This window comes from Porites lutea, chromosome 6 (genome assembly GCF_958299795.1).
Source record: "Porites lutea chromosome 6, jaPorLute2.1, whole genome shotgun sequence".
Classification (NCBI taxonomy): domain Eukaryota; kingdom Metazoa; phylum Cnidaria; class Anthozoa; order Scleractinia; family Poritidae; genus Porites; species Porites lutea.
The window spans coordinates 7,824,255-7,848,055 of record NC_133206.1 but is presented as its reverse complement, the minus strand read 5'-3'; the positions used below and the strand labels follow the sequence as shown (position 1 = coordinate 7,848,055).

General features: G+C 38.3%; 1 protein-coding gene and 1 long non-coding RNA gene across 2 annotated transcripts; both read left to right on the top strand.

Moving 5' to 3' along the window:
• Positions 1–10,583: 10,583 nt before the first annotated feature.
• LOC140941657 (uncharacterized) lies at positions 10,584–12,253 on the top strand. Its single transcript, XR_012166488.1, has 3 exons — positions 10,584–10,741; positions 11,323–11,396; positions 12,100–12,253. It is a non-coding gene; the product is annotated as an uncharacterized lncRNA (long non-coding RNA).
• An 8,597-nt stretch (positions 12,254–20,850) lies between these two features.
• On the top strand, positions 20,851–22,357 carry LOC140941627 (uncharacterized). The gene has a single exon (XM_073390648.1). The coding sequence runs from the start codon at positions 20,920–20,922 to the stop codon at positions 21,934–21,936; it is 1,017 nt and encodes a 338-aa protein (XP_073246749.1). The 5' UTR covers positions 20,851–20,919; the 3' UTR covers positions 21,937–22,357.
• Positions 22,358–23,801: the final 1,444 nt, after the last annotated feature.

Here is a 23,801-nt window from a genome sequence, read left to right as displayed (position 1 = left end):
GATCTGAGAAGCTCCAGCTATACTGATCACGTTCTGTTTGTCAGTCACGTCCTGTACTTTAAAACTATTTGTTTGAAAAAATAAAAGAACAAACAAACAAACAAACAAAACAAACTAACAAATAAACAAATAAATCAGTGAGAAAATAACCCATGACCCAAATCTTAATCATTTAGCTGTATGGATGACCCTTTGAAGCCAATTCTAGAAGAAAATGGATCATGTGCCGTGACCTCTCCAACGTGCATTAGGTCATAACACGTCATAACCATAAAGTGTTCCCGGCAATCCCAGTTGCCTGAGCGACTAATCATTTCCCTTTGAATAATTCAAGATCATCAGTGAGAGTGCTTCCCTTCTTCTGAGAAAAGAGACAAACAACAAACAAAACAAAAACAGAGATACAAATACAAAGTAAAAAAATAATTAATATCTGTAGAAGTTAGTTGTTGTTGTTCATTTAATACAGTCAAGACATACAATATAATTTTAAACTACTACAATACGGCTTCCAAGCAAGCCTGTCATGTAGAAAAATAGCGAACGACAGTTTTGTTTCTGCTCATATTTTTCAGCTCCCACATTAAAATAATATCAAAAATTTGCTGCACAAAATTTGTTGCCAAATTAATTTCCAGTGAACTAAAACACGTTTACTGTGACCCTAACCACGGATTGTGACCTATCTTTTCGAGTACAATTGTCTTGGTCCCGGGGGTGGGGGGGGGGGGGGGGCGTAGGACTTCCTTATTTCCAAAACTGGTACTGTATGTGCCGCTAAACAATTTTACTAATTGGCGTCTTGAAGAGGGTTTCTTTTTCCACTGATAACCTATAAAAGAGTGTAAAGCAGTTTCTTTTTTTTTCTTTTAAAAGAACTTGATTTCATGTCATTAGTTTCAGGAAAATTGCTGCTGTTTGTACACGAAACGAAATGAATCAGGGCCATGGAATAAGATATCTTGTTTAAACAGAGTAAACAGCGAAATGACTGTTTTCTGTCTTACAGGGTCAGGGTTTTGAAATACTCGGCGACACACTTCTACCCAAACTTCCCTTGAGTGTCCTCCCCCACCCCCCCCCCCCCCAACAGGGGTTGTGTAATATAAGGACTTGGGGACTCGATCCCTGTTAGCTAACTTAATTATACACAGTGGTCTAGGAATTTAATATAAGACCAGACTGAATGTTGTACAACTTTGTCAATTTGCACTGAATTCAAAGCTCAAATTAACTCATGAGCAAAGTCAGAGTTGCAACGTTACCCCACATGGCTTCCGATCATCTCTTGACCATTTGACGTCACTGTAAACTAGAATGGCACGATTATATATATACGTGGTTAGTCAAGGCCTGACAAAGGGAAAGCTTTATTCGTGGTTACTCAAAAGTGCTGAGTATCATATCATGAAACAGGAAAAGCGTGCCCGGTCTCACCGTAGTTGCCACTGGACTCGCCTATAAAAGTGAACGGTGATTTCTTGCACCTCACAGTAGAGCACGATCTACGAGCCGCCGAATTTGTTCTCGAGTTGTCATTGCCGGCTGTGTACGAGAAGTTTAAGTGAAGTAAGTTGATTTGTTAAAAAGCTTAAGTGCAATTTTGGTCTGGCGTGTTAAATTCTCGGATAGGACTGTGCTTTCTATGCGAGCAGGAGATCATGGTGCGAGGGAACTTCATGTATCAAGAAAGCGACAACAGAAATAATTAAAGCAATCGTTACTGATCAGTATCAGGACTTTTTGCCCTAGTCGGCGATGATCATCGCTCTGAGAGCAGAAGTGCCTCCTGACGTTTGGGTTTCGCCCTGCTAAGAGGTAATTAGAGAAATAAGGCAAAAATAAATGATTTTTCTATAATTTCAGGTTGACCATGCATCTGACGATTCGTATATTCCTTTTGCTGACTGCTTTGGTTATTGCATTTTATCGTGTTGAAGGTAAGGATTGCCTATTTTTCAGAATCTTTATATTATTTTCCTATCTTGTCTTATACTTGCTCAATTTTTATAATTTCATTATGATTATCGGTAGAACTTGTAACTTGGCAGTAGCCTTATTTATGCGCTACTCTCATCATGAGCATGCGCGACTATAGTAAAATATTTGCTTAATGGTTTGGTTACGATTCCAGAAAGGGAATCGATAATGGCAGCTCTAAAGCTCCCCAGAGAAAAAGGCTATCCAATGGAGCCTTTCCATTTGTTAAATTAATAATGATTGGTGTGTATGTACGTTGGTGGCTTATTACTGTTGAACGTACTTACTTATACTTACTACCCACTATGCCTAGCCCGTGTAATACTATATTAAAATTTTCACTTTTTTTTCAGCTCACAATAGATGTGACTGGCCGCGAGGTGCTTGTTATTACAAACACGACCCTTGCCCAGCAAACACGGAACGCTGCCAGAAGTACGATCACAGTTGTTCGAAAACAAATCATTGCTGCTGCAAGCGACCAACTAGTAAGTTTCTTCAAAGGAAGCTTTCTTTTGCATGTTGTGAATTCATTTTTTCTTATTGATTTTGTGGTGACCTTATTCGCCACTTTAGAAACGATAAGGAGACTGGTGCCGAAATATATGCAGCAATTGTTTCTGGGATCGTTACTGGGGACGCACCGGTAAGCTATCCCAGAAGCACTTACGAAAGTTAACTTGGCCCAGTTCCCCTCTCGTTTATGAGGTGGAGAATTGAGTGCCGGGCCAAGCGAGCCAGTACCTACAGCTACTGAAAAATATACTGAAGAAAGCAAAAATAGCGTTAGTGCTTTTGAGGAGGTGTACTCTTTATCACTTGGAGCTTTGGTCTTTTGCACCGATTTATCTCCGTACTTTATGTGGGGGCCTAAGACACAATATCAAAAATGCTCTTTTGAACTTTAGGAGTCGAGAGACAGACAAAACTCCCAGGTTTCATTGCGAGAAATAAGTAGAGGAGGTCTTGAAGCGTCCAAAAGTAAAATTTGAAAAAACTGACCACGAAACTGCTGCAAGTTTGGTTACGGACAAAAAATATATATTTGGGGACTTTTGTTAGTCTAACCTGGCCAGAATGCCATTGTGGAATGTACGAAGTCAAAGCAAAAATGATGCTTTTTGAAACTATGCCGAAACTGAAACTGAAATGGTCGTATGTGAAAGTGACTACATAAGAGGTTTCATTTGAATGGTTTTTACCCTGCGGTGTAACTTCCACGAATGGAGGGAAAGGCATCTTGATTCCGGACGCGAAAACTGAAATGTACAGTCAGTGCATGATTGACACCACTTGGATGATTGCACGACGGATGATAATCGTCAAGATGATTGCGCTGTCTAAATCCGCGTTTTTTTTTTTTTTTTTTTAGTCATACGACGTTTAGTTATTACAGTTTTAATTCCTTAGGTATATTGGTTTTATATCACTTGATTCTCTTTTGTTTAAAAGCCCCTAATCCACAACCAAATGTATGCGACTGGCCACGTGGAACTTGTACTTATAACAAAGAGCCTTGTCCTCCAAACTGGCATCGCTGCTCTCAGTTTGACAAAGGATGTATACTTCCAACAAACCACTGCTGCTGCCGTAACAAAAGCTAATGATACTAATGTGTAAGTCTAATTTGTTATTTCCTGTATAGATTCAGTGAAGAGGTGACCAAGATGAACCCTCTGAAAACCACCCTATGTAGCAAAAGAGTTTGACTCAGTTGCCAAAAATAAACCAGTAAATAACACAAAAATAGCAAAACAAAACAAAAAAAAAAACAGCAGGGCAAAATATTGTCCACTCAGTAGTGTCATATATCAGTACTGGGGAGTGACTATTCAAGGCGCAAAAAGAGACGCCGCTTGGATGGGAACACGCGTGATTGACATACAGTCAATTTTCTCTGAGATGGACACCTTTGGGACCGGCACTAATTGTGTCCGTCTTAGAGAGATGTCCTTCTTAAAGAGAGTCCACTAAAAGGAGCAAAGAAAGGGAGGGACCCACTTTAGGTGTCCTTTTTAGCGAGGTGTCCGTTAAGAGAGAGCTGACTGTATATACTGGTCAAGGTTGAAGAAATATCCAGTAAAAGAAAACTCACACACATATGGCGTCGACGCCAAATTTGAACCCGGGCCACATTCAGTGGGAGGCGAGTGCTCTCAACACTGCGCTACCTGAAAGCACTATATGTTATCTTCAATAAAAAATTAAATTTAAACTCTTTTGTTTAACATTTATTTAATAAATGTTTTTCCTTTCTTTATTGCAGTCAATAGACCTGAGGTCAATGGTGGCATCACAAAATGCCTTATGCTTTAATTAAAGTAGAAACTGCACAATAATGAAAATAGATGGTTGAAACATAAACAGAAGCGTAATTAAGTAATAACACTATGAATAAATCCTGCAAAATCATTTGTCATGAGTCTAATTTATCAGCTTATTTCTGGTTTGCCACGGCGGCCATGTTGGTCTTCAAGAACAAAAGAACTTCTCTCCTCTGAGAATTGAACTCGATTTCATGTAAATTCTTGAAAAAAGTTTTTATTGTATTGACTACCAACATGGCCGCCTTGTCACCCATTGTTGCAAAAGAAGAATTACCAACCTGACTCTAGCATATTATACTGACAAATTTCATTTTTAAAAGATTGTGACTGCCTACTGTAATTGTATTAGAGTTAAGCTGCCGAATAAATGATTTAAAGGAAAATATACAAAAGAGTTGTGTTTATTTACTTACGTCTGTTATTTTACTTTATTTTTTTAATGAATGGAGGTATGTTCTTCTGATTGAAAATTTCATGCTGGATCGGATAAATAAGACAATGAGCGGCTATCATTGGAAGGGGCGTAGGCAACAGTATTGTGTCAGATTCCAACATGAACACGGGAAAGAGTCTACCTTTAAGCCATTAAGCCTAGGCTTAACAAGAATTTGGGTCAATAGCGCGAGATAAAAGCGCGTGAAACTGCAACTCAATGTCAGTCGCCACGATTGGCATGCTAAAGTAGATTCGTTGTAGGGATCCCCTAAAACTACTAATAACTACAAAATGAACTAATGAGTAATTTGATCAATCTTTATTGTTTATCTGAAACATGGCTGTGAAGTGATATTGACAGCGCACTTGTTACCAACTTTCTCCCAACTGGAGATTATGGAGCATCATAAATTTCCTGTGATTCATGAAATATCGGTCTTCAATGCATTGTCGCATGTGAAAAGGATTGCCACTGACCCAGATGACTTACCTTTTTGCTTTTGGAAGGAGTATGCCCTGGAACTCTCACCTGGGATAACACATGTTTTGAAGGTTTCCTTAGTCACCCAGCAAGTCCCTAAGAATTGGAAGACTGCAAATGTGAGCCCTATTCCTTAGGAGGCAAATAATTCTGCTTTACTGACCAGCGCCAGACAAAATTATATCAGTAACTGACATTATAATGAGACCTGGATTTCGAACTGCGGAAACTGGTTTCCTGCGTTATTCATTCAGATCAGTTTGCCTATAAGAAGACGCTGAAGGATTGTATAACTGAGACTTCCCTATTATTTAATCAATACTTTTGGATGAGATGGCTTTAGTTCTGTCTTTTGACTTCTGGAAAGCCTTTGACTCAGTTTCCCATAGATTAGTAACTAATAAACTTAATAAGAAAGTGCCTGATATTACCCCTTATATTGTTCTTTGGGTTACTGACTTTTTAAAAGATCATCAGCAAAGGGTATGTGTACACAAAGTCATGGCCCCATTTTTGCCTGTCAATCAAGGTGTGCCCAAGGCACTGTTCTGGGGCCTGTACTTTTTCCTATCACGGTAAATGATGTAAGTCCCACCTCTTAGAGTACCGTGATGACTAAATAAGCTGATGGCATTACGTTTACCCGTTGGGCTGAGTAAGAATTTGATGAAACTTAATCTAAGTAAGACCAAGGAACTTGTCATAAAAGGAAGAAAAACCTTTCCCTCCCCCTGAGCCAATTGTTACCATTAAACGTGTGTTATATCTGAAGCTTCTTGGAGTGACATTTCAGGATAGTCCTACCAACTGGGATAAGCATTGATGATTTGATGGAAAGAGCTCTAAAACGTATGCACATCCTTAGATTGTGCAAAAGTAATGGTTATAGTGTATCTGACACTATAACCATAGAAAGGGACATTCAACCTCACAATCCATTGCAGAAATTGCTGATAATTTACGTAATGCGATAGATAACAATTTGTATTCCTGTGGCGTGTTTTTGGACTTCTCGACCTCCAAGGCGTTTGATACGTGAACCACACAATTTTACTTTAAAAAAATGGAACGCTACGGGATACGCGCCGTGCCTCTCCAACTTTTTGCAAGCTGTCTCACAAATAGACAGCAATATGTACAGATGGGAAATACAGTTTCGTCAAAGCAAACAATGACGTGCTGTATTCCACAAGGGAGTTCCCTAGGCCCAGTATTATTTTTAATCTATATATTAAACAATTTACCAAACCGTTCAAATGCTCTAACATTTAGAATATTTGCAGACGATACAAACGTTTTTGCCTCAGCCCGCATCCTGAAAGATCTTGAGGAAATAGTTAACTCTGAACTTAAAAAAGTGAAAATGTGGTCTGATGTAAATAGATTGTCAATTAATTTCACTAAAACAAACTTCATGATCATTAAATCGTCAAAGAAAAAAGATGACCAAGTAAATATCAAGATTGAAATTGCAGATGGTACAATAAATGTGCTGCAAGGGAGGCAAAAAATAAAATATCTAGGTGTCTTGCTTGATGAAACGATGTCTTTCAATCACGATATTTCATACATCTGTACAAGAATTGCGCGAAACAATGCATGGTATTATATCTAAGCTGAGACATTACTAACTCTTCTACAAATGAAACAAACTACTACAGCTTAATATACCCATATGTCTCTTATGCAATATTAGCATGGGGGAGTGCATACAAAACACATATTGATAAGATACAAGCTAAGCAAAATCATTCTGCTAGGCTTATTTTCTTTGCCACCACTTATGGTGAACACACAGAAAGTGCACTTGCCCTACTAAATTTATTAGACGTTCTTACGGTACATAATGTTTATCGATTTCAGATTCTAAAATTCACGTATCTCCGGTATAAAGGCCTCCTGCCAAAGCTGTTCTCAAACTATTTTAAATATGCCAGTAATGTCCACAAATACAATACTAGATATGTATCGAAACAGAATCTTTACGTAAAAAAAGTGCGAACTAATACGGGGAAACAAACAATCGGATATGCTGCATGTGCCGTTTGGACAAAATTCCCTTAACTCTTAAAGAACTAAACACATACCAATTCCAAAAACAATTGAAACCTTATTTGCTGTCAGAACAACATAGTAAACATAACTTAAGCATATACTCTTTCTTTCTTAATACATTGTATTTTAAAACTGCTTCTTTGGAAATAAATTCTATCTCAATTCTCTAAAACTTTAAATTCTGGAGAACTGGCTGGAAAATCTTAGGGTTATTTCAGCTCCAGGCCTCATCAAGTACAAATAAATATATATATATATATTTTTCTCTTTCATGTATGTAATTAATTAAGTACGAGGCGAATAAAGGTATTGTTGTTGTTGTTGGTATTGTTGTTGTTGACACTATAACCAAGGTTCGCTGTTCCCAATCCACCCACTGTCGTGCCTGTTTCAATAACAATACTACAATAAAGTTAAAAGATGTTACTCTGAGACTCTGATAAATGATCGTGAGGTTTCTTTAGGATGAACTTCTTACGTTTTCTCGTCTGCTTTGGTGTTTATATCGATAAAACATATGTTCTTGACGTTTTCTCTGAGAGCCCGCTTAATACGGACACCCGGATAATACGGACACCCGGATAATACGGACACTATGGCATGTCCACTTGGTGTCCGTATTATCCGGGTTCCACTGTACTAAATACCTTAGTCAAATTGATAGGCTATTGAGAAGGGCCTTTCATGCAATGAAGACTCTATTTAACTTCGAATTTGTTGATAGCAAAATTGTTAATATCTTCGACGAAAATAAATCTATAAAATAATTAAAGTACATCAACAGGTGAAATAAACACAAGTAGATACATAAAAATTAAATAAGATCAAAATTTAAAAAAATTTTATGGATAAAAAATAAACATGTATGTACAGGTAATTTGAGAATTTAACATTGGTCACAAAAAAAACAGCATTCATTATCCAGTTGAACAGTTTTTAGTGCAATTTTGAAGGCAGCAAGAGAAGTAGACACACGGACATTAGTCGGCAATAAGTTCCACAGTTTGCTGGTATGATATCCAAATGAATGAAGGCCGTAATTTGTTGTGTTTAGAGCGGTTTTCACTTGACTGTCGAATTGGGATTGGTTTTGGTTTTGGTTTTGGTTTTACTACGTCCTTTGGTTGGCTAGTGTATTTACTTTGGTTTTGGTTTTACGACAGTCAAATGAAAACCGCTCTAAACGTGGAATAACAAAGCTGCGTTTGCCTCGTAAACTGATGCTGGTTTGGCGCTCGGTAAAAAGATCAGAAATATAACAGGGTGCAGCATTATTTAATGTTATAAAAACTAATATGAGCATATCATTTATTCGGCGTGCTCTCAGACTATAGGGGCTGATTATGCTTCTTGCAATAATTTTTCATACGAATTATTAAAGTCATTAAAAATGAAACGAAGGTTGGAATATATAATTGTTTCTCAATTATATCAGCATTTCGCTTGCCACGGTGGAACCCGACTGTGGAGCAGTAGGTTAAATGTGGGAGAAAATAAGCCAGATACAGCCTCTTCTTGGCATGAGTAGGGTTGAAGTGTTTGTAACGTTTCAGAACTTGCAACTTGCGGCTAACCTTTCGTACGGTCTCCTTAACGTGAACGTTGAAATTAAGATCTTTATCGATACTGACACCAAGAAGTTGCATTGTATTGGCAATATCGATGACAGTGCCATTAATTGAAACAGAGAGATCATTAGTTTAGCTCTGAATATTCGTTGCAAGATGCTCTGAATATTCGTTACAACATGGTCTTAAGCTTAAATTGCTTGTTTTTGTCCTTTGTAGTTGATTCCAGAAGACAACATTGCCTGTGAAACAATTTTAAAGCACATTATAGCTGGAAACATGTTGAGATACCACCCCGGAAATAAATCTGTGCTTTACCCCCACGTCCTCCGGTAGAGCGTAAAAATATTCCTTTTGTGCCGAGTGTGAGTTAAAAGCTGCTCTTATGGCGGTTGTCACGTATTATCCGATAAGGCCGGAGAAGCTCCAGCTATACTGATCACGTTCTGTTTGTCAGTCACGTCCTGTACTTTAAAACTATTTGTTTGAAAAAATAAAAGAACAAACAAAACAAACTAACAAATAAATCAGTGAGAAAATAACCCATGACCCAAACTTAATCATTTAGCTGTATGGATGACCCTTTGAAGCCAATTCTAGAAGAAAATGGATCATGTGCCATGACCTTTCCAACGTGCATAAGGTCGTAACACGTCATAACCATAAAGTGCTCCCGGCAATCCCAGTTGCCTGAGCGACTAATCATTTCCTTTTGAATAACTCAAGATTATCAGTGAGAGTGCTTTCCTTCTTCTGCGAAAAAAGACAAACAACAAACAAAACAAAAACAAAGATGCAGATACAAAGCAAAAAAACAATTAATGTCTCTAGAAGTAAGTTGTTATTGTTCATTTAATACAGTCTAAACATATAATATAATTTTAAACTACTACAATACGGCTTCCAAGCAGGCCCGTCATGTAGAAAAATAGCGAACGACAGTTTTGTTTCTACTCATATTTTTAAGCTCTCACATTAACATAATGTCGAAAATTGGTTGCACAAAATTTGTTGTCAAATCAATTTCCAATGAACTAAAACACGTTTACTGTTAGGGGGAGTACATAAGGAGAGGGGGGAGTACTTCCTTTTCCAAAACGGGTACTGTATGTACCACTAAACAATTTTACTTATTGGCGTCTTGAATAGGGCTTAGTTTCTTCCGATAACCTATAAAAGAGTGTAAACCAGTTGCCTCTTTTCTTTCAAGACAATTTAATTCCATGTTAGTAGTTAAGAAAATTGCTGCTATTCGTACGCGAAACAAAATGAATCAGGGTCATGGAATAAGGTATCTTGTTTAAGAGTAAATAGCGAAATGAACGTTTTCTGTCTTAAACAGGGTCAGGGTTTTGAAATACTCGGCGGCACAATTCTACTTGAATTTCCCTTGAGTGCCCCCGCCCCCCCCCCCCCCAATCCCCCCAGCCGGGGTTGTGATAAACGTCAACAATATAAGGACTTGGGGACTCGATCCCTGTTAGCTTGGTTATACACAGTGGTCGAGGAATTTAACATAAGACCAGTTTAAATTAACTCATAAGCAAAGTGTGAGTTGCAACGTTACCCCACACGGCTTCCGATCATCTCTCGGCCATTTGACGTCAATATAAACTAGAATGGCACGACTATGTATATACGTGGTTAGTCAAGGCCTTACAAAGGAAAAGCTTTATTCGTGGTTGCTCAAAAGTGCTGATTATCATATCACGAAACAGGAAAAGCGTGCCCGGTCTCACTGTAGCTACCACTGGACTCGCCTATAAAAGTGGACGGTGATTCCTTGCACCTCACAGTTGGATATAAACGTCTTGTAGTACGTCGTCTAGATCTACGAGCCTCCGAATTTGTTCTCAAGTTGTCATTGCCTGCTGTGTACGGGCTGTTAAAGTGAAGTAAGCTGGTTTATTCAAAAGCTTTAGTGCAATTTTGGTCCAACGAATCTTAAACAAGTCTCAGTTTAAGCTCTTAACTTAATTTAAGTTTTCTCTGTTTGATCGGACGCACAGCTAGAGTAGTTGTAATGTTGTTGTTGTTGTTGTTGTTTTGTTTGTGTTCGTCCATTATGTATAAGGGAAAGAATATTTTATTTATTTATTTCGTAAAAATATTTTTTAAACTTAAGGGTAGAACTTATACTGAAGGCAGCCCCCAATTCTTAGGAAAGTCGTGGTCGCGTAGAATTTTCGGACCATCTTGGCTTTTGTGCTGTGAGCCTGACGTGTTAAATTCTCGGATAGGATTGGGCATTCTATGCGAGCAGGAGCTCATGATGTGAGGGAACTTTATTTATCAAGAAAGCGACAATAGAAATAATTAAGCACTCGTTACTGATCAGTATCAGGACTTTTTTCCCTAGCCGACGCTAATCAAAAGTGCTCTGAGAGCAGAAGTGCCTCCTGACGTCTGGGTTTTGCCCTGCTAAGACGTAACAAGAGAAATGAGGCAAAAATAAATGACTTCTGTTTAATTGCAGGTCGACCATGCATCTGACGATTCGCATATTCCTTTTGCTGACTGCTTTGGTTATAGCATTGTATCATGTTGAAGGTGAGGATTGCCTTTTTGTTAGAATTTTTATATTTGCTATCTTGTCAGTATCTTGGCAGTAGCCTTATTTATGCGCTACTCTCATCATGAGCATGCGCGTCTCTAGTAAAATATTTGTTTAATTATTCAGTTGTACGTATAGCCAGAAAAAAAGTCGATAAAGGAAGATCTAAAGCTCTCCCGAGAAAAAGGCTATCCAGTGGACTCAGTTTAATCACCTACGGAGCCTTTCCAGCTTTAGATGAACGTACTTTCGTACTTTGTTAAATTATATTTTAACCCTCAGATGGGGGAGGGGGGCAGGGGGTGGATACACCCCCTCCCCCATAATGTTTTTCTGAGTTTTTTCCTAGCGGATAAAACATCAGTACCTAACGTTTTCACTAGCTGTTCATTCATCCCTCGCTCGCATTTTGAGACAAGTTTAGTGATGGTCGGCTGCTATGGTTACGAGAAATGACGTCATAAGTAACAGGTGGTCAAGCCAATTGAAAAGAAAATACATGCTTTTTCAACTTCTTTCAATAATTAAAATCGTAGAAAGTGCTTATTTATGTGTTATTTTCCACGGTGTGGGTATGACCTTGCGTGTACGTTTAAGGGTTAATTTTTTAATTGGTGGCTTAACCATTGAACTTACTTACTTACTTACTACCCGCTATGCTTAGCCCATGACTATATTAAAATTTTCACTTTTCTTCAGCTCACAATAGATGTGACTGGCCGCGAGGTACTTGTTATTTCAAATACGACCCTTGCCCAGCAAACACGGAACGTTGCCAGAAGTACGATCATAGTTGTCCGAAAACAAATCATTGCTGCTGCAAGCGACCAACTAGTAAGTTTCTTCAAAGGAAGCTTTCTTTTGCATGTTTTGAATTCATTTTTTCTTATTGATTTTGTGGTGACCTTATTTGCCACTTTAGACAGGGGCACCCAACGAGAATAAGGTTCAAAACAACTTAGACATTACATTGTTAAACGTACTTTAGTACTTAAACGATAGATATAGGCATATTTTTATCCCTTAAAAATTTTTCATCTGTTCGGGTTTACTATCTGTAAGTCTAGTGATCCGAAAATTATAGGGATCAAACTTACCTTTTCGAAATTTTCAGCCAGAAAAAAGGCTATCTAAAATTTTAGGTGACATTTTCAGGGTAAAAAACCGTTAAAAAAGGGCAATTATACCAGGTGTTAAATCCTAGGAGAGGCACGCAAGCAAGAAATTTTACAACAAATGTTCCGAAAATTGTAGATCTCAAATCGTCTTCCGAACAGATATTTTCCGAAAATTGACGTTGGGTGCCCATGTTTAGAAACGATAAGGAGACTGGTGCCGAAATATATACCGCAATTGTTTCTGGGATCGTTAACGGGTAGAGTCCCAGAAGCCTTTACGAAAGTTAGCTTGGCCCAGTTCCCCTCTCGTTTCTGAGGTGGAGAATTGAGTGCCGGGCCAAGCGAGCCAGTACCTACAGCTACTGAAAAATATACTGAAGAAAGCAAAAATAGCGTTAGTGCTTCTGAGGAGGTGTACTCTTTATCACTTGGAGCTTTGGTCTTTTGCACTGATTTATCTTCGTGCTTTATGTAGGGGCCTAAGTCACAATATCAAATAAAAAATGCTCTTTTGAATTTTAAGAGGCGAGAGACAGACAAAACTCCCAGGTTTCATTGCGAGAAAATAAGTAGAGGAGGTCTTGAAGCGTCCAAAAGTAAAATTTGAAAAAAAAACTGACCACGAAACTTCTGCAATTTTGGTTAGGACCAAAAATATATATTTGGACTTATGTTAGTCTAACCTGGCCCGAATGCTATTGTGGAATGTACGAAGTCAAAAGCAAAAAAGATGCTTTTTTAAACTATGCCGAAACTGAAACTGAAATGGTCGTATTTGAAAGTGACTATACACAAGAGGTTTCATTTGAATGGATTTTACACTGCGGTTTAACTTCCAAGAATGGAGAAAAAGGCATCTTGATTCCGGACGCGAAAACTGAAATGTACAGTCAGTGCATGGTTGAGACCAATTGGATGATTGCACGACGGATGATAATCGTCAAGATGATTGGGCTGTCCAAATCTGCGGGGTTTTTTTTAGTCATACGACGTTTAGTTATCACAGTTTTAATTCCTTAGGTATATTGGTTTTATATCACTTGATTCTCTTTTGTTTTAAAGCCCCTAATCCACAACCAAATGTATGCGACTGGCCACGAGGAACTTGTACTTATAATAAAGAGCCTTGTCCTCCAAACTGGCATCGCTGCTCTCAGTTTGACAAAGGATGTATACTTCCAACAAACCACTGCTGCTGCCGTAATAAAAGCTAATGATACTAATGTGTAAGTCTAATTTGCTATTCCCTGTATAGATTAAGTGAAGAGGTGACCAAGATGAACCCTCTGAAAACCACTCTATGTAGCAAAAGAGTTTGACTCAGTTGCCAAAAATAAACCAGTAAATAACACGAAAATAGCAAAACAAAAAAAACAAAAACAGGGCAAAATATTGTCCACTCAATAGTGTCATATATCAGAACTGAGGATTGACTATTCAAGGTGCAAAAAGAGACGCCACATGAATTGGAAGTGGGAACATGCGTGATTGACATAGAGTCAATTTTCTCTGAGATGGACACCTTTGGGACGGGCACTAATTGCGTCCGTCTTAGAGAGATGTCCTTGTTAAAGAGAGTCCACTAAAAGGAGCAAAGAAAGGCAGGGCCCTACTTTAGGTGTCCTTTTTAGCGAGGTGTCCGTTAAGAGAGAGCTGACTGTATATACCGGTCAAGGTTGAAGAAATATCCAGTAAAAGAAAAAGGAAATAATGACATTTGAAAATACTGCCGAAGAGATTTCGTTTAAAACCTCACCCTGGCGCAGGATTTTATGAGCCACACAGGGGGCCCAAACAAACTGAAGTTAGAGGAAATGTATATGGGGATAAAATAAAAATAAGTAAATAATGATTTAGTGGTACCACATCTAATTAATGGTTCTTCGTCTACCTGATTCCTAGTCGGATTGGAATTTGGAACTGTTGGCGTTTGAGGAGAGGGGGAAATCGAAGTGCCCGGAGAAAAACCTCTCGGAGCATAGGAGAGAACCAACAACAAACTCACACACATATGGCGTCGACGCCGAATTTGAACCCGGGCCACATTGGTGGGAGGCGAGTGCTCTCAACACTGCGCTACCTGTATCTTCAATACAAAATTAAATTTAAACTCTTTTTAATATTTATTTAATAATAAAATGTTTTTCCTTTCTTTGTTGCAGTCAACAGACCTGAGGTTAATGCTGGTATCACAAAACGCCTTATGCTTTAATGAAAGTAGAAACTGCACAATAATGAAAACAGATGACTGAAACATGCATAATCAAGTAATAACACTATGAATAAATCCTGCAAAATCAGTTGTGCTTATTGCTGGTTTGCCACGGCGGCCATGTTGGTGGTCAAGAACAAAAGAACTTCTCTCCTCTTCTTCCCTCCTCTTTGAAAAAAGTTTTTATTGTATTGACCACCAACATTGCCGCCTTGTCACCCATTGTTGCAAAACAAGAATTACCAACCAATCTTTAGATCTGAGCTTGTGCTTCAGTATGAGAATATCATCCCAAAGAAGAGGAGGAAATCATGCTTAATTAAATACCAAGAGAAAATAAACAAGGAGGAAATAAATCTTCCATAAATGCTCTATTTTATCTGTGAAGAGATCTTAGATATTTTGATGGTGAGAAATTCGCCTCAGATGTCGAAATCTCAAGCGAGTTACGCAAACCTCATCCACACCGAGATCAGTCTTGATATTTCTTTGGCGATGCATTGGCTAATCCTCCCCGGATTTCTACTTTTTGGAGTCTTAGTCTTTAAAAAAAACTTAAGACCGATCACCTTTTTGAAGAAAAAATATCTGTTGCGAATGACTCCTTCTTCATTTTCTCTCTGTTAGGAACATTTAGGAGATAAAACTTTGAACACAGGCTCTTCTTAAGCTGACTCTAGCATATTATACTGACAAATTTCATTTCTAAAAGATTGTGACTGCCTACTTTAATTGTATTAGAGTTAAGCTGCCGAATAAATGATTTAAAGGAAAATGTACAAAAGAGTTGTGTTTATTTGCTTGTATCTTTTTTTTTTTTTTTTTTGAATGGAGGTAACGTATGTTCTTCTGATTGAAAATTACATGTTGGATCGGATAAATAAGACAATGAGTGGCAATCATTGGTAGGGACGTAGGCAATAGTATTGTGTCAGACTCCAAATGAACATGGGGAAGAGTCTACCACCAAACCAAAAACTCGAACAGTAGCTTAGCTGCCTTTAAGCCATTAAGCCTGGGTTGGCCTGGGCTTAACGCGAGATAAAGGGGCGTGAATCTGAAACTCAATGTCTGTCGCCGCTATGGGCATGCTAAAGTAGATTCTTTGTAGGGATCCCCTACAATGACTTTAAATAACTACAAAATGAACTAACGAGTAATTAGATCGATGTTTGTTGTTTATCTGAAACATGGCTGCGAAGTGATATTGACAGCGCACTTGTTCCCCTAGAAGGGATATTTTTGAATAATAATCAAAAAAATGCTTCGAAAGCGGACCGAGCCAAACATAGAGGCGGTGGAGTTGCAACTTTGTGCAAGGAAGACTGAAAAGTGAAGAAGATAGATGTGAGTGGCAACGAGTAAGAATATTTGTGGGCAAAGGTATCTACGACCAATCAAGATTTACTTCGTTCTCTCGGTTTACCATCCAACGACCTTTGATTATTATGAAACTGCGAAAGCATTTTTGACACCTCGCCGAATGCAAGGTTAATTGCTGGTGACATTAATAAACTTGACTTGAAATCTCTTACATGTACACAACAAAGTGACCTTTCGAAACTGGTCAAGACTCCTGAAAAGGAATGGCAGTGTTTTGGAAGTATTTCTGACTACCGAACACCGAATAACCGCCGAATATTTCTGGGAAAGTGTGCACTTCTAAGAACGTGGCTAAATCGGATCATTCCGGTGTATTTATTTTCCCCAAGGTAGGGAATCCCCCAGTGAGATCTGTCGTTGAATTTATTGACGCCCGGTCTGACCAATATAAGAGCTTAATGTTACAGAAACTATAGGCTATTGATTGGTCTACTGACTCCTTGCTGAAAATAATATCAACATTGCTATTGACAAGTTCTATTATATTTTCCATGAATAGTTCAAGAATAGCTTTCCCTCTTTACGGGTCAAAATGTCATCAAAAGACCTTTCTTTTATCTCGCCTTTTACATCTTCTGTCTAAAAAAAATAGTTACTGAGGAATTAAAGTGATAGTACAGGAAGCTGGACTCTTACAACCGAGAATAACCTATCTTATCAAAGAGAATCAGTTGAATCCGACCAAGGTTAACAATCTCGAAACAATTGCAACATGAAATGGGTAGCAAATCTTGGTGGAAAGTGGTAGATAAATTAACTGGACTTGTTGGATCAAGTATGAATCTCTCATCCTTATCATTGTGAACGATATTAACACTCACTTTCAGTCAATCAACACAGACCCAAATTATGTCGAACCTGCCCAGTTGGAGATTATGGAGCATCATAAATTTCCTGTGATTCATGAGATATCGGTCTTCAAGGCATTGTCGCATGTGAAAAGGACTGCCACTGACCCAGATGACTTACCTTTTGGTTTTCGAAGGAGTATGCCCTGGAACTCACACCTGTGATAACACATATTTTGAATGTTTCCTTAGTCACCCAGTAAGTCTTTAAGATTTGGAAGACTGCAAATGTGCGACCTATTCCTAGGGAGACCAATATTTGTGCTTTACTGACCAGCGTAGACCAATATCCGTCACTGACATTGTGAGATTTTTTGAAAGATTAATTAATCCTGGATTTCCAATTGAGGAAACTGGTTTACTGCTTTATTCATTCAGATCAGTTTTCCTATAACAAGGATTGTGGAACTGAGACTGCCCAATCATCTAATCAACACTTTTGGATGAGATGGCTTGAGTTCTGTCTTTTGACTTCTCGAAAGCCTTTGACTCGGTTTCCCATAGATTAGCAACTGATAAACTTAATTAAGTGCCTGATATTAACCCTTATGTTAGGTTACTGACTTTTTAAAATATCGTCAGCAAAGGGTATGTGTAGACAAAGTCATAGACCCATTCTTGCCCGTCAATCGAGGTGTGCCCCAAGGCACTGTTCTGGGACCTGTACGTCTTTTACTATCATGGTTAATGAGAGAAGTCCCACCTCCCAGAGTACCTTGATGACTAAACACGCTGATGACATTAGGTGTAGTACACCCGCTGGGCCTAGTGTTAGCGTTCTAATTAAGAAATGACAAACGTGCAGCGTGCAACCATGGAGTTATGGATGCACGCGGGAGGTTGCTAAGCACGAAAGAAGCGTAAGAGTCGACTCTAGCTTCTTGAGTGCTTAGCAAACCTCCCAAGTGCATCCATAACTTCATGGTTGCACAGCTGCAACGTTTACCATTTCTTTTATAACATAATCAAAAGAGGAAAACATTATTTTCCATTTGCCTTCGGTTGAGTCATCGCTCCGAGTTCATGTATGCTGCCATCTACCCGCGCGTAAACAAATCATGTTCTATGTTTTTCAAAAACTTGCCTTTGAGTTTTTCTTTCGCTGAATCAATTGTTTTCGGTCTTCAGGTAAATTGCAAAACGTTTTTCGTTGTTATTCTGAATGGCATCTGTCTACTTGCTCTTAATATTAGGGTAAACTTTCTGGGAAAACTGTAGCTGAAACTATAAACACCAGCTGAAAAGACTCAGTCTAAAAAATAAGCTAAAACTAAATAAATGAAATAATTATCAAGCTTATTTATGTGACAATTTTTGAAATAAACGTAAAGTAGAAATGAGATAAATTGGCTGTAATTCCTTTAGAATAATAGGTAACACTAATTTTAAAAAGAAATTAACTAGCTTTGTATCGAAATCTGTCTGGGGAAATCCAGCTATGAAAGTCAAAGTTGCAACTGAAATTCGCCGACACACAGCCGGCGCTGAAGCTGTTGTTTTGCGACCGTTCTCTGGACGACTGTTATGAATGAACACTCAGGAACAAAATAATAGACACAGAAGCTATTTTGTGAAAAATTTACTTGAAAACCCAAATGTTTCTGTACTCAAATGAAATTCGCTTATTCCAGCGTAATGTGCCCGTTTAAACTCAACTAAAATTTTCTTCACAACAAAGTTGTCTCGAATTTGAGCGTGTTTCCTAAAATATTTCCTTGAATTTAGCATCAGCTCGACCAAAAAGTCAATAGAACAATGCTAATTGATAAATTTACGTTTCAAACAGACTTTCTCTTCTATAAAAAAAAAACACACAAAATGTACCTTAAATCTTCGCTCGCTCGATTTTCCTTCAGCCGATGCTAGCCGCGAGGAAAACAGTGATTAATTCATCCAGGGCAAATTTGTCGCTTGATCTTTTGTCTTCAGGGTTTGGGGTGTTGCGGCTTATACCAAATACCTTAGTCAGATTGATAGGCTATTGAGAACGGCCTTTCGATTTGGATATATTCAACATGAAACATCGATCCAACAGGTTTTTAAAGACAGGGATTTGAGGCTCAGGAAAAGTATTGTGGGTACTTCCTCGCATCCCCTGCAGGATCTTCTCCCCCAGCTTAAGGACTTAAGAGCAGGGCTTTACGCAGGAGGTCGCATCCTTACCGGGTCCCAAGTGTTAATACTGAGAGGTTTAGAAATGCTTTGCCAATAAATGTCTCTTTGATTTTAAATAGATTGTAATTTAGTACTTTCTAGGTTAAGACAGTTCTTATCTTCATTTTATAATAGACCTTGGAATGTTTTAACGTTTGTTTAAGACCTTGAATAAAGATCTTTATTATTATTATTATCATTATTATTATTATTATTATTATTATTATTAAAAGTTGCTAAATCTAGCGGAGCACAGGGAAAACAAAATACTCAGGCTATTAATTTTGTTGTAGATATTTATAATAAGCGTTTATCCCTGCGTTAGCATTAATGTATAGCTGTTGATTTATCGGAGAGACAAAGGGCCTAATTCGCTTCAGAGCAACTATTGCAGCGGATACCATTTTACATACTTCGTTAAGATAATTTGTCCAAGATAGTCGGTCATCGATTGTCAGGCCTAACGACTTGGTATGATCCACTCTCTTGATTCGATGGTTCTCTATTTCGACTCAGATTAATTGCAGATTGCAGAAAATGGAGAATGTAGACTGACTGCAGACTAATGTTTTCAGAATTAGAAAACACTTGGACTATTATTGTCTCGTTCTCATTTGCGTGGTGAAAACAATGGTCTCGGCTGCATTTTGTACTGACCGAATTTGAATTTGAATTCGGTGATTTCTTCTTTGAGTTTTTTAATTTGTAAATTCAAAGCTGGACCAGGGGGCATATTCTTTAATAAAGAACAGTGAATAGAGCTAATCTCTGACCAGATTTTCGACAGCTCGTTGTCAAGTTTAGAGGTAGTTATCTCAGTAAATGGTGAAAAAGAGCTATTTGCGAGATCTAAATCCAAATGGTTGTTACTTTCAGCATTTCTTGTGCGTGAAGCAGGAATTCCAGGGTCGTCTTGAACTGCCGAGGTGTTGCCGACTGATGAGTTCGTTTCTCAATCTTCCCCGGAGTTTTTGACAGCCTCCAAAAGCCGCTTGACAAGACAGTTTTCGAACCTCTGCAAGTGCTAGTTTAGAAAGCTCAGTTCGGACTTTAGTTTTAAAGTTAGTTACTTAGTATTTTAGCTTTAAGCTTTAGTTCGGGTACTGAGATACACTTAATTTAGGGATGGTGTCCTCCATTAACTTCAGTATCCTCAACTTAGTCTGCCTCTTCTGAAAAGTCTTAGGTGGTGCAAAATCTTCAAATTGTTCTCTCGACAAACAGACACAAACAGAAACACTTTTGAGCAAGCCGCATCTGGGTATTAAAAGAAGCAGAGTAAAATGCAGACTGCGGACTGACTGAGGACTATTGTTTTCTCGGGGTTAGAAGAAATGTGACTATTGTTGTGACGTTCTCATTTGCATTGGTAAAAACAATGGTCAGTCCGCAGTCTGCGTTTTACACTGACCGGTTTTTGAAAAGCATATTTGACACGAACAAAAGGGAAACAATGTGAAATTTGTTCTAGTGATTCTCACTTGTTCCGAGGTAGTTTTAAATAGAAAAAGAAAGCAAAAACAAAAAAAATAAACAAAAGAAATTGCTTGGCACGTAGATACGTGACCGTGCGCCATAAACACATGTTAAGTATCACCTGTGGAAGATTAGCCCAATTCCGAGAAATCGATGCGCTGACTGCGCATGACGAGGCATTCAAATGGAAACCACTGATTGGTCGAAGGTAAATAAGTGACGGTGAGCAAATATCTTCCCGATGCATCACTTCAACTGAACAAACTAAGACAAACCGTACGAGTTCCAGGAAGAAAGAAACCGTTTCTACAGTTCTGTAGCGGTCATCATGATCGCTGAAGATCAGTTTCGACAGAATATGGAAGAATTCAATCCGATGGCTGCTCTTTTGGGAATGGATGTTACTCTGAGAAGGGAGGTTCACCAAGAACGCGCCAGAATAAACGAGCTTATTGTGAATCAACATAACGAAGACATCGAGTCCCTCAAAAAGCAAATTGATGAGAAAAACAAAGAAATTGTCGACTTACGAAAGGCTATGGATGCTTTGGAGGAGCAAAATCAAGAACTTAACGTGGCGTTGAAGTCCAGAAATGAAGAGATCAAAGCCCTCAAAGCCAGACTCGGTCGACTTGAAAAAGATAAGAAGGAACTGGAGGATGAGTTGCGATCTGTTAAAGTGAAGGTAAATCGAATGGAGAGTGACATCAAAGAATTGAGTGAAGCAAAATTGGCCCAGGAGGAGAAAAATATAGAATTACAAGAAAGTCTGGGCAAAGTGTCGGGAAAGATGGAGAGTAGAAACCAAGCAATAAAAAAAGAAATTAAAGAGATGAAGGAATTACAACACAAGGAGATTCCACCATCTTTAGGTATTCCAAGACCAGTACGCCAAATTACTCCCGCGCTTCTACCAAAGCATTTGCAACAAGCTGATCGCGAGCTACACGCATCGCTTTCTTTGGGGGAATTGTGCCGTCAACTCCAAAACAAGATGTACAAGGTAGTGTTCCCAAATTCGTTTTCATCGGGCAGAAACTACAAGATGAAGAACATCCATCGCGATTTGGACAAACTTCCTCAACCGACAGAGGAGAAGGAAAGATCTAAGACAAAGTGGGGTGAGTTGAATGAAAAGTTTCAGTGGGAGGAAGCATACGAAGAAGCGATGAAAGCGCTCCAAGAAAGCAGAAATATTGACGCGCATCCCAGCCCATTAACAGAGGAGGGTTTAATTAGAGCGACAGAAATACTTAATGCGAAAGGAGACCTTAAAGGATGGCTTTCTTTAAAACGTGTTCACGAGTTAATACATATCTGGAAACAACTACAAACGTTGGAGTAAGGCTTTTTTTTATTATTTTGTGTGTCTTCAAGGGACAAAATGACATTTCCTTTATCGATAAAACCTTATTACTAGGTACAATTGTAGTTCAAACTCCAATACATTGTTATGTTTGGGAATAGAATAGCTAAATCATCACAGAGGCTGGTCAGTCACGATGTATTTGTGTGTAATCTGCGTTTCATTGTCGGCTTTCGGTGTAGTTTACAAAACCCTTGGCAAACTAAAAACCATATAGACACACGATAAAATAGCCCGTGGACAGGACTTCTATAAAACTAAAAAACTAATCTTTAATTTGTCAATTTCAGTTTAAAAGGCTGAAATGGATTCTGGCACAACATAAGGCTTCAATCTCTGAGTCAAGCCGACCTACGGGACCATGCAAGTGTTCGTATAAAATAAAGGCAACTTTAAAGGACATGTTTCTTTTAGACGTATTTGCATGCAATGTTTCAATCTGGTGATATGCATAAAAGCTACCATCGAAGGGTATGTTACAAGTTACAGTGCCATGTACTTCTTCCTGCTTCTGCTCGTCAGACCCCTTAAAAACGGAGCTTGAGTTGAATTGTAAAACCATCAAATATAAACTTGAGTTGAATTTAAACCATGAAATTTAAATTCTTGGAATTTGGTAGGATCGGGCGATGGGTCTAATAGTAGCATCATTTGAAATTAGCATCGCTTGCCTCAGCTCCTTTTGTGTTATGTCACATAGAATCAAACATTTCCATTTATTAAAACCATCAAAAAATTCATCTGAACCCAAAGAACATGAATGCTTTTTTTTATGACTGAGGCGGCAGAAGTTTCTGAGAAGTTGACCTTTGTCAGCATAGTTCACTGACCACAATGAAGGTCAGTATTACGAAACTGAGCAACAAAACTAGGAGTACTAGATAACTGAAAGTGAAATGAATTAAGGGTAAAAAACCGCTATGAAGGGCCTCAATGTTCAGCGTTAGCGCATGTTTTGGACAAGGAATTAAGATGTAAATATGCCAATACCGTGAGAAATATTTTGTGTATGTGCAACTACAAAATGATTGCATATATTGCATAATGTACCTTATAAAAATGTTGTCTTTCTCGAAATGTTCATGATAACATTTGCCCATATGGACTTGTCCCTTCGAAACTGGCCAACAAAAAGCTCATTTTACAATTCTTGAAAAATCTTACAATTCCTGAAACGTCTTTTAGCACGAAATGATATAACGTAAAAGAGTTGAAAAGTCGCTATTTATAGCTGTTTCTAAGAATTGTCAATGACTGCACATCTAGTCATGAATCCAGTTTCCGAGAAACTGACATGTCGCAAAGGTCATTAAAAGTTTCCTCCCAACATAATATACATAACTGGGTCTTTCTAACAGAACACCCCCAAATTCAGCTTTCTGTTTTGTGCTCTGCCTGCTTAGGCTGAATTAGTTCAAAATTCTTACAGAATAAGGTCATTTTAGGTTGGTTGGTCAAGTTTAAGACTCAGTGAATCATTTAACGGAATTGGAAGAAGGAGGACAGTAGTATGCTTCTACCAACTCGTCGGATAAGTAGGCAGCATGATCAGCTCTCTAGAGAAATTCATTCAAGGTTAGTAATACCGTATTCTATTTGTATTTTTAAACTTCTTGATATATGTATGGGAAGTGTAAGAAACACGAGCCAAATCTGGTACTGTTCTGGTTAGAGAGTTCGTTCAAACATGGGTCCGTACGGCGTTTGTCACCTTCGCCAGGACTTGCTTGTTTTAATTTTTGCCACACAATTAAAGAAACTATAAATAATATAGAATAAGTAGAAAAAAGAATGGCGAGGAGACCTATGGGAGCTTATGAGAAGATTTAGGCCTCCTTGAACTG

Excerpts from the sequence above, each read along its gene's own strand:
- LOC140941627 (XM_073390648.1), top strand. The coding sequence starts at position 20,920 with ATGATCGCTGAAGATCAGTTTCGACAGAATATGGAAGAATTCAATCCG.